General features: G+C 41.9%; 1 protein-coding gene across 2 annotated transcripts in view; it reads left to right on the top strand.

Annotated features, from left to right (window-relative positions):
* BCL7A (BAF chromatin remodeling complex subunit BCL7A) overlaps nt 1-10,859 on the top strand; it is a 130,672-nt gene extending 119,813 nt beyond the window's left edge. For both annotated transcript variants that reach the window (XM_029571253.1, XM_029571252.1), the window contains exon 6: nt 6,464-10,859. In XM_029571253.1, coding sequence (XP_029427113.1) covers nt 6,464-6,538 — 75 coding nt within the window. In that variant the 3' untranslated portion in view covers nt 6,539-10,859. The remainder of the gene's footprint in view (nt 1-6,463) is intronic.
* The last annotated feature ends 1,388 nt before the right edge of the window (nt 10,860-12,247 follow it).

The following is a 12,247-nucleotide window of genomic DNA, read 5'->3' as shown; positions in this document are numbered from 1 at the left end:
GCGCGCACATGTTATAAAATCGGCACATCCATGTGCAGTGCCAGGAACCGAGTGCAAATGGATGCCCGTGCGGTTCTTTTAAAATTTTACCTTTTAATATCTATCTTCACATCATCAAGTGACAAAATTACACCTGCTTCAAGAAAGTTTCTGTAGGAAATCCAAGGACTGAGACTTTATCCCAGGACAAGCAGGATGATAGTCCTCACATATGGGTGACGTCACTGGACGGAACCCTGTCAAAGAAAACTTTCTGTCAAAGTTTCTAGAAACTTTTGACTAGCATACTGAGCATGCCCACCATACCATGATCCCTTGAGCCACAGGGGTCTCCCTTCAGTCTTTGTTTTTCCGCGCTGCAGTTAGCATTGCAGTGAAGGAGCCCTGTGTGACTTTTCTCACACAAAATACTAAGAGAAAAAAAAGTTTAAAATTTCTCATTTCATCCCCTTCATAGGGATCTCCCTGTCTTCACCGGCCAGTGAGTACTTGTGTTTTCCCCGTCGATTCCGGTTAAACAAAATTTTTCTGTCAAAAGGCCGTCGACGGATGTCCAGCCTTCATAATGGCAACGGGTTTTAAAAAGTGCCCGAACTGCCCGAACTGCCCACCGACCAGCATGTCGAGTGTGTGCTGTGCTTGGGTGAATCCCATAATGTCTCCTCCTGTCCACAATGCGCCGAAATGACAGCCAAGAGTAGGCGGGCCCGTCAGGAGAAGATGAAACATCTCTTCCATATTCATTTAATACCATCGATGTCCACATCGACTCAGTCGTCTCCGGTTGGAGAGGATAAAAAAATTAATCATTCGAAAGCGTCGCCCTGACGGCTCCGGTGACCAATTATTACCCACTCCATCCCAGTCATCGGTGAAATCTACATCGGTGCTTGAGAAGAAAAGCACCGACCATCGGGAAAAGCATCGCCATCGTCATTGACGGACGTCGACACCCGATGTCGCATGGATTCCGGGAACCCCATCGATGCCAAAGGAACCATCGCTGAAAAGGTCTCGAGTGGAAGAGCCATCGATGCCGCTCACTCCAAGGCGTTCCCCACCGGTAACGGTGCCGGGTACTGAGCCACCACAGGGACCTGTGGAAGTGCCGGTTCCGCCTTCTCTGCCACCCCCTAAGCTGCTCTGACCTCACCAGCTATACGGGAGGAACTGGATGGTTTTATTCATCAGGCAGTTAAAGACGCTCTCCGAGACCTTCAACCATCGATGCCATCCAAACAGACACCCATGCCAATGCCGACGCCGGACCTTTCAATCTTCGCACCAATCCTGTCAAAGCTCGATGCCCTCATCGGTGCTCTACCCACACAACCAAAGACACACCGCAAATACCGATCCCCATGAGTGAAGACGAGGCCTCCGGGGTTTCTCCCATGCCTGAACCTGTTCCAGGACCATCTGGGATTTCTTGGCCGAGAATTCCGGTGTTTCCATCGATGCCACCGCAAAAACCATCGATGCCATTGATGCCTTTGTTCATACCTCACTCTACTCCCCCACAGCACCCTTCATCAGACACCTGGGAGGAGGGAGACACGGATTCCTCATCAGAAGATGTACTGTCTGAGCCATCCCCACCTGAGGAAAGGAGGAAGTCACCTCCAGAGGACATCTCCTTATTAAACTTTGTGAAGGAGATGGCTGATACCATCCCCTTTCAACTAGTAGCAGAATAGGACACCAGGCAGAAGACCCTGGAAGTTCTGCAGTTTGTGGATCCTCCTAAGGAAATTTTAGCAATTCCAGTACATGAAGTCCTGGTGGACCTGCAGCACAGACTGTGGGAGAACCCATGTTCAATCCTACCGGTAAACAAAAGGATGGACGCCACCTACCTAGTTCAGCATATTCCAGGTTACCAGAAGGCCCAACTCCCACACCAATCTGTGGTGGTAGAATCTGCCCAAAATTCGAAGAGGATACGTCCCCACTCATCGACACCTCCTGGCAAAGAACAAAAGTTCTTAGACACTCTGGGCAGGAAGGTCTTTCAAGGCTCAATGCTTGTTTCCAGGATAGCATCATATCAACTATATATGACTCAGTATCAACGCAACCTCTGGAAGCAGATGCAACAACTATCTGAGACTTTACCTCAACAGTATCCAGACTCAGTAAATGACAAAATACACAAGGGCCTAGAAGCAGGCAAACATGAGGTCCGTGCAGCCTATGATAGTTTTGAAACCTCTTCCAGGATGGCTGTAACTGGAATTAGTGCACGTAGGTGGGCCTCTGACCTCAGGCCTCTGACCTGAAGGCCTCTGACCTCAGGCCTGAGGTTCAGGAAAAGCTAGCAGATTTGCCTTGTGCTGGTGACAACCTTTTTGGAGGAAAGGTTCAGGATGCAGTGGCACAATTAAAAGAACACTCTGAAACTCTGCGCCAGCTTTCTGCTGTTCCAACAGAAACACCAGCTTCTGCACGTAGGACAGTAAGGAAAGTCTCCAGAAAACCCTATTACCGACCATGGAGGTATTATCCACCAGCACCCCCCGTGGTAGGGCTTCTAGACCAGCACAGAGAAGTCAGCCTAGACAACCAAGGGCATCTAGATCTCAACCTCCGCCTCAGATGGGCCCTGCATCAGGATTTTGAGAAACCGCCAGAGGACAGCAGCCAGTCCACCAACCCGATCCCAAATCTACCAGTGGGAGGTTGGGTCTCTTTCTTTCAACCCAATTGGTCAAACATTACAACAGATCAATGGGTACTATCCATTATAAAACACGGTTACCAACTGGATTTTCTCACAGTACCAAAAGACTCTCCACCAAAGTCTCTTTGGATACACAAAGATCATATCACTCTCCTGCACACAGAATTATCCACCCTTCTGAGAGCCAGGGCCGTGGAACCAGTTCCCCGACCTCAGCAGGGCAGAGGATTCTACTCCCGTTATTTCTTCATTCCAAAGAAAACAGGAGGCCTATGTCCCATCTTAGACCTCCGAAATCTCAACAAATTCCTACGGAAAGAAAAATTCAGAATGGTTTCCTTGGGCACCATGCTTCCCCTTCTTCAAGCAGGAGACTGGCTCTGTTCTCTGGATCTTCAAGATGCTTACACTCACATTCCAATATTCCCTCCTTATCATAAGTTTTTGCATTTCCTGGTGGGTCATCAGCATTTTCAATACCGGGTTCTGCCATTCGGACTTGCCTCAGCTCCCCGAATATTCACAAAGTGCCTAGCGGTAGTAGCTGCTCATTTGCACAAGGAAAGTGTACACGTTTTTCCTTATCTGGACGACTGGCTCATCTGAAGCCAGTCAAAGCAAGCAGGTCTCACTTCTCTCAGGCTCACAATCAATCTGCTCCACTTGTTGGGATTCCTAATCAACTACCAGAAATCCCACCTCATGCCATCTCACCTCCTGCAATTCATCGGAGCAGAGTTGAACACCATAATATCAAGAGCTTTCCTCCCAGAGGACCAGGCAGAGACACTCTCCTCATTAGCGAAATCTCTGTGCACAAAGAAACAGGCGACAACATATCAGTTTCTAACTCTGCTCGGCCACATGGCCTCCACAGTTCATGTCACTCCTATGGCCAGATTAGCCATGAGAATAACCCAATGGACATTAAGATCACAGTGGATACAAGCCATTCAACCACTGTCGTCACCAATTCAAATAACCCACCAACTACGTTCATCTCTCCTCTGGTGGGCGAACAAGAACAACTTGCGCACAGGCCTACCCTTCCATCAACCATTTCCGCAAGTAACTTTTAACTACAGATGCATCCACCTTAGGTTGGGGAGCACACATAGGCAATCTCCAAACTCAAGGTACTTGGACAAAACTTGAAGCAACATTTCAAATCAATTTCCTAGAGCTTCGAGCTATACGTTATGCTCTGCATGTGTTCAAGGACTGCCTTTCACACATCACTATTCTTATACAGACAGACAACACAGTAGCCGTGTGGTACCTGAACAAACTCGTATCTCCCTTGTCAAGAAGCCGCACAGATTTGGGACTGGGCCCTGACATTCCATGTTTCTCCAGGCCACTTATCTAGCAGGCATCCACAACATTGTAACTGATCGCCTCAGTCGTCAGTTCCATCCCCACGAGTGGTCCCTAGATCCTTTGGTAACGACCAGAATATTCCAACGCTGGGGCCAACCAACCATAGACCTCTTTGCAACCGAACTGAATCACAAAGTGAACAACTTCTGCTCCCTATACCAGCGGACCAGCAAGTACGCCAGGGACGCCTTTGCTCGCCCCTGGAATTCAGGTCTTCTATACGCGTATCCCCCGATACTGCTAATACTCAAAATACTAGTAAAGCTACAATAGGACAAAGGGGCAATGATACTCATAGCCCCATATTGGCCTCGACAAGTGTGGTTTCCTATACTTCTCGACCTCTCGATCAGAGAGCCAATTCGCCTGGGTACAGCTCCTACTCTCATAACTCAGGATCAGGGCAGGTTGCACCATCCCAAACTTCAATCCCTATCTCTAACAGCCTGGATGTTGAAGGTTTGATCCTACAACCACTCAATCTTTCAACTAATGTGTCTCAAGTGCTGGTAGCTTCATGTAAACCTTCCACACGAAAAACCTATCAATCTAAGTGGAAACTATTCACCACGTGGTGCACGCAGAGAAGTATTAACCCCTTTGCCTGCCCCCACATCATCTATATTAGACTATCTCTGGCACTTTTCAGACTCTGGTCTCCAGACCACGTCAGTAAGGGTACATTTAAATGCTATCTCAGCTTACCATCATACAATAGGGGATGCACCGATATCAGCGCAACCCCTTGTCAGTAGGTTTATAAGAGGTTTAATTCACCTTAAACCCCTGTTACGGCCACCAGTCACAGAATGGGCCCTTTAATGTAGTACTAACAAGACTCATGCGTTCTCCTTTTGAACCCATGGACTCCTGAGATATTAAATTTATTACATGGAAAGTTCTATTCTTAGCAGCTGTTACATCTGCTAGAAGGGTTAGTGAGTTACAAGCACTTTTTATTTTATTTATTTTATTTAATAGCTTTTATATACCGTCATTAAGTAAGTTACCATCATAACGGGTTACAAGAGGGCACATAAAATATTATTAGGTCATTACCAACAATATTAAAAACAGTTAAAGTGCCAAAATCTAAAAATCAATTACAAAGCTTCATTTAATATAACTAACTTCAAATACTGTATTATATTCCTAGACTCTTCCATAAAATCTAAAATATCTAAAACATTAAAAATTAAAAACTATAAGAAAGATAATAAACAAATACTTGTCACATATTCACCCTATACAAAGTTTCTACATGACCTCCCTACTCGCCCTAAATTCCTTCCCAAGGTAGTTATGGAATTCCACTTGAATCAGTCCATAGTCTTGCCCACATTCTTCCTAAGGCCTCACTCTCACCAGGGTGAGAGGGTTTTTGCACACCTTGGACTGTAAATGTGCACTAGCGTATTACCTAGACCACACTGCAGTCCATAGGAAATCCACTCAACTCTTTTTGTTTCTTTTGATAAAAACAAACCGGGTAAAGCAGTGGGCAAACAAACTCTCTCTAACTGACTTGCAGATTGTACAAAGTTCTGCTATGAAAAAGCAGGCCTTCCTCTCCAAGGGCGAGTAAAAGCACACTCAGTAAGAGCAATGTCAACCTCAGTAGCACACTATCGTTCAGTGTCAGTCCTTGACATATGTAAAGCAGCAACATGGAGTTCTCTTCACACCTTTGCAGCTCATTACTGTTTGGACAAAAAGGACGACAAGATTCAGCCTACGGACAATCTGTCTTAAAGAACTTGTTTCCAGCGTAATCCGTCTGCATCCAGACTGCTGTGATTTCAGGCTGCCTCATTTTTTCCGACAGTACACTAGTTGTTGTGCCCGTTGCACAAGTTGGTTGCTGTTGGTCCAATACAAGAATGAGTCAGCCTGTAGCTTGCTAATCACCCATATGTGAGGACTAGCATCCTGCTTGTCCTGGGATAAAGCAAAATTGCTTACCTTGTAATAGGTGTTATCCCAGGACAGCAGGATGTAGTCCTCACGAAACCCACCCGCCACCCCGCGGAGTTGGGTCTGATACATTTTATTATTTTATTTTTGCTAAAGCTTATTGCTACATACGAGACTAGAGTGAGACCCCTGTGGCTGAGAATATCATGGCATGCTGAGCATGCTCAGTGGGCTCAGAGTGCCAGTCAAAAGTTTCTAGAAACTTTGACAGAAAGTTTTCCATGATAGGGCTCCGTCCAGTGACGTCACCCATATGTGAGGACTACATCCTGCTGTCCTGGGATAACACCTATTACAAGGTAAGCAATTTTGCTATGTAACCCCAAGTTCTTTCTAATCTCTTGAGTAGAGCAGAGAGCTTTTAGTTTTGCTGTGGCTAAACATAGCTAATGCACTGATGCTTTGTTTTTTCTTTTTCACTCCATTAAGGATTCTGAAGGAGGAGTGCCGCCTTCTAAAAAGATGAAAGTAGATGCTTCCCAACAAAATGATGAGGAAATTTAGACTATATTCAATTTTCTGGTCATTTTTTTTCTGTAAGGTACATCAGTGGGCTTAATTATAGAACAACCTTACCTAAGCAGCTTCTCTCGGATGAGAACAGAACTCTAGAGTGTGTTGCAAGCAAAAATCCACGAAAACCCAGAGACGTGATTTCTGAGACTGAAAAAAAACGGTTCCTCTGAGGCATACATTCAGAATATTTTTTTTTTAAGTTGCAGTCTTTGAAATTGGTTGGAGTAAACAACTCAGGAGGGTCTACGCACTGTTTCTAAAATCAGTTTGACATTTGTGTTGCTGCTGTATTTTTCATTTCTCTATTTAACAATGTAAGGTATTTAAAATGGTACAGGTCAGGTATTAGCTTACATGTGAGGTTCATTGTTCTGACTTGCTGTCTGCTTCTTTCTGTGCCTTGTCTTCTGAAAACAGTGCTAACATTTTTATAGTTGTTTTGCGATGTCTCCTTTTGCAAAAGTGCCCTGTGTTTTTATGATGCCATGTAGCAAGTTTTCCCTTCCTTTAAACTTAACAAATGTAGCAAAGTTGGATGAGTAAGAAGCCATTTTCACATCTGGAGTAAAGCAGTTACATTTCCATGTTTGGGGTGGGACCTCTTAAACTGTTACCTACTTTGTGAAGTGATTTAATGTTTGAGGGTTTTTGTTTCCTTAATCAAATTTCTGAAGCAGCCATAGGCCATACTCAAGGAATATCAGTGGGAGGGGATTTGTGTACTGCAATAAAACAATTTAGCTGGCACCCCAGGTTCCTCCTCCCAAGCCCTTGTGCAGGGAATACAAGTTTAGTAAAATTTGCATCTGGGTCCTGTGCACTTAATCCAGTACCGAAAAGAGTAGATCAATGAAAAACTTAAGGGACCATATTAGTTCCAAATTGGGTTTACATAGCTTCCTCTTTTTTTTTTTTTTTTTTTAAATTCATCCATAAGATTTCAGTCATTAACACATTCTGTTGGTTAGTACTCCTATGAACACAGGATGAAATGGATCAGTACAGAGCACATTCATATATCCTTTTTTCGTAAATGAAAAATAAGAAAAAAATGTTGATTTGTGGATTTTCAGCATCACATAAGACATCCATCAGTGGCAGGGCAGCTTTGAGAATGCCCGCTGACAAGAGGGCTCTGCTCTCACCGAGAATTCCATGCAGACAGCTGAGCGTAGACTCTTTTTAAAATGTACATGGTTTCTAGTGCCTGGATGTTTTCTAAGTGTACTAGCACACAATAGGATGTTCATTAAGCAATGTTGATGTGTTGCCCAAACACTAAATGCCTTCAGCTTCGTGCCTCCCAAGGCATCTGAATCCTTTAGTGTCCAGCTTGCTGTGCACTATTTATTGCTCAAAGCTTTTGTCTTAAATCTGATCTCCATTCAGGTTACTGGATTCTATTCAGTAATAAAAGGTTTTGGTCCGTGAAAAACTTCCCAGAAACTGTTTGTCATGCCCACTGAAGCTAGCTACTCTCTCTCTCTCTCTTTTCAGTTATTCTTATAAATATTGGCTTCTTAGGCACATACCTCCTAACCTTCTCTACTTTTTATAGAAATTCCAGACTTTCAGTTTGTTTAATCAGATTATTCTGCAGTCTGCACAGTGGTAGCTGTGCACTCTTTATTGCTCTGTATAGAGCAGATGGGTCTTGTAATTTTAGAATAAAAATGAACATTTGTGACAACAGTTGCACCTAGTTTGCAGAATGAGCATAAAGGAATGCATGAAACAGTTTCTATCCATTTTCATATCAAATTTGATAAACCTATTTCTGAATTCTCCTTGAGTGAAAATGGCTTGAATTTTGACTGCTGTATTGTTTGCATTTACTGCTTTCATGTTTGAGACACTTGGAAAACGGAAAAAAAAATTACATATATATATATCCATGCTGACCATTCATGGCATGTTCATAGTTAACACCCAAAGTAACTTCCTGCACTTAGTTATTTAGGAGTGATTTCTTTATACCAAAATAAACATTTCAGATACTAACTAACTAAATAGATTTCAATCATTTATGGGAACAGTATAAAAACCAAGTGCATTTTTTTTCTGTTGCTTCCCCTTTACCCTGCAGTAATCTGCCAGCAAACTCACCTGGGTTCCCCGGGGGATGTCTCCATCTGATTTTTATCTGGTCCCCCTTTATTACCCATCTGGATATATTCTGATTCTCACAGAAACACATTAGGATGGGGGTTGATGCTTGAACACAGTAGCTGAACTTGTGGCACGAGCACCCCCTAAAGTAGCAATCAAAGCCAGGTCTACTGAATTCACGAGGCAGAAGCCCCCAAAGGAAAATGAACTGCTGTGAATGCTGGCACTCGCCAGTTCTAGCAAATCTAACTGCTGGGCACTTCAGGGGTCTGAAAAGTTTCCCAGTGCAGTGCCAGCAGGATAAGAAGTCAATTGGATTGGAGCAGAGGTTACAGAACTAGAGCCAGACTAGAATCCCAGGCTGTCTCAGAGGCAAGTTAGCAGTGCTATATATTATTTGACATTCATGCCAGAGTCTCATAATGGCAGAATATAGTCCAGTATAGCAGAGGACTTCTGCTCTCTTGCATATGTTTTGCTTGTTCTCAAAATGTACTACACGATGACATCACAGTGGCTGTCAGTTTAGTTTGTTGTCTGTACATTGAGCCCAGATTTTGTGGTTGGGGGGGGGGGGGGGCGGTGAAGATTGAAGTGCATGTCCACAATGAAAAAGTAGAAAGAAAACAATTATGACATTAAATCCCTGAAATTATTTTCCCTCCCTTTAAATTGTAATATTTTTAAATTATTTTTCACCATTTTTGTTAATAGCTTTTTCAACTAGAGGTGGTTAAAACAATTGTTGAAAAATAACTATATTGTACATTGTTTAGAGGCTGCTTTTGATCGATCTGACCACTGTGTATGAGCTCTGCTGAACGTCTGTAGATTGATTTTGTTTCCCTACATGTTTTGCGAGGTGTGGATATAAGCTCTCTTTATGGAAGTGGGCTCCTGTACTTTAGTAAGAAGAGTAAATACTATAGCATCCTTTAAAATACCTCAAAGCACAGTTTTAAAAAATAAATTGTCATTAATATTACTGACACCAACAGGTTTAAATATTAAATGTGTTTTTTGCATTTGCTTTCCTGCTTGTTTCTGCTCTGCTTTGTGTTCACTGTGCTTGTGGCTTTGGGAATTGCGCAGCACGACCTCATTTTGTAGCTTTTGTCCTGTAAAGATCTAAAGAAAACCGAGCACTTTTTTTTTTTTTTTTTTAATTTCTTCCTTTCGGTTAAATCTCAGTTTTGTTTGTAATAAATTGGGAACAGTTCTGCACATTTCAGAACAGTAGCACACTAGTGTGGGGTTCCTTAAACCTGTTAGTGTCAGCCTTTATGAGAAGGAGCTGTTGGAGGCACTGAGGTTACCTAGTGTAAGGACATTTGAAATGGTCTTTAAGACTGTTATTAGTCTTGTATCGAAGTGCCTGACAGCATTAACAGGGCCAGTGGGAAGTGATGAAATAAATGGGGGGTTTTTTTCCCTGCCGGTGAATGGTGATGGTTGTACGTGCAAAATCAAATATATATATATAAATAATCATACAGGTGACTGGGACAGTTGCAGCTTTCTAGGTAACAAAAAGTTCTCCGACGGGTAAAATGTTTAGAAATGGTGCAAAATCTGAACAAGTGCTTCCGTACTTATGTGCTGAATGTCAGCGGGATGGGGGGGAGGGGAGGGCGTTCATGTTATTCACACAAACTTAATAAAACTTAAGCAAAGAGATAGCTGAGGTTGTGAAACTCGTGGGGTGCCTGAATAAAGGATTTACTCAGCCAAACCTTTTATAGTACAGCTATTCCTTGGAATTTTTATGCTTGGGAAAATAGTTGTTAAAACATTCCGAAAAGTGCTGGCACTTATGAAAAAATCAAGGCAGTATAAACTATTTGTTTTCGGTGGTAATCTTATTGCATAAACATTGTCACTGTTTTTTTGACATTTTCTTTTTATGTCTATGGACCTGTTAGGTGTATAAAAAAAAACCCTATATTTTTCTTTTCATTTTTTTGCATACTTAATCATTTCCACCTTACGGTTCTTGTGTGTTTGTACAGCAGTAATGATTTTTTTTTCATTTATTTATTCCATTATTAGTTATGGTTTGTACAGTGTACAATGGTACCATTTCAGAAACAATAAAAAAGAATTTAAAAAAAATCAGAACACGAATGCAGTGTGATCAATTACTTATGATGAGTGCTGGTGTGCTGTTACGAAAAATTCTTAGATTGTATTTTCTTATTTTAAATAAATATCACATTTTAAAAACTATCTTTTTTAAAGTATATTTGTATTGAATAGTTGGTATTCACCTAGGACAAAGCTGCTTCTATGTTTTGTGGCTAGCATCTGCACTTGTGGTTATTTACAGTCAGGCTGATTGTTTCAGTTCATAAATTTTATAAACATATTTAAAACCTTGATTATCGTTAGACAGCTCATATTATTGATTAATAAGGGACCATCCCAAACAAGCCAAATAATCTTCCCCTGCAAATGTTTTGGAACAGTGAGAAACTTGGATTTAAACAGAGCGAGAAGTCCAGGTAATTTATTGCAGCTAACTGCAAAATTTAGATATTGAGGTCACAGCAAGCCTACAAAATACACTTGCCTGTTTTGATCAGATCTGGTTTATTTAGTTCAATGTTAAACCTGTTCCATGACAGTCCATATATTTGCCTATTTCCTCCATCCTGTAAAGAGGTAGTTTCATTGACATATTGAACTTTATTAAGCTATTTTTATATATAGTTGTTTGTTTAAATTTGGTTTATTTTGACCGAGACTTACTTTGACTTATCCTTTTGACCGAGTAATCTTGCCCATTCCTTTACTTCCCATTGCTCATAGGCTATTGAATTCAAAACCATGAAGCCAAGCAAAAGTTTTGCAAGACTGCCCTTTAATTTAGTTAGAGAACCATCATTAACAGTGTGTGATGTTTTCTATGGGCAAGCAGGACAATAATTAGCCACGCAAGTGGGTGACATTATCCGACTCAATAGCTCTCTGGGCATATATTGGTGGGGTTCTCATGCAACAGCTCCTCACAAGTCTCCATAGTCTTTTTTTTTTTTTCCCCTCCTCGTGAAAGGATGTATTTTCACTCTCTCTTAGCTGCTTATTGAAAGTTTTTTGCTTGTGGAATTTTTACTTATTTTCTTTATTTTGATTTCTTTAATTAGTACTTTTTGGTTTTTGCAAGTCTTAAAGAGAAGCAGTTTGTTTTTTTCTATTAAATTTGTGAAAATTGAGTTTTTTTAACCTCTGCTCTCTCTGTAATGGCAAACAAGAATCTGCATTTCAAAAGATGTCCCAGATGTTCCTACAAGATATCTTTAACAGATGTCATGTCTGTTGACTTTGCTGTTCGGGATCTTCATACAGTTGCCCTAACTATACTGCCTGTGCCTGATTGGTTCCCAGGGCCATAAAATTTAGAAGTTTCATACTCAAAAGAATTTTGGAACAGTGAAAAGGAAACTCTCCTCAGCTGAGGGCCCAGTGCCTAAAGCAAAAAGGCCAGAGTGCTCTCATGCTAAGCACCAAGGCTTGTAAGCCTCTGTACAGATACCATTCTCCCTCTATTAAAGAGGATGAGAAAATGCAGTCTTCTGCAGCAAAGGAGGT

Source organism: Rhinatrema bivittatum, chromosome 11 (genome assembly GCF_901001135.1).
Source record: "Rhinatrema bivittatum chromosome 11, aRhiBiv1.1, whole genome shotgun sequence".
NCBI classification, from domain to species: domain Eukaryota; kingdom Metazoa; phylum Chordata; class Amphibia; order Gymnophiona; family Rhinatrematidae; genus Rhinatrema; species Rhinatrema bivittatum.
This window is presented reverse-complemented; position numbering and strand designations above follow the sequence as displayed.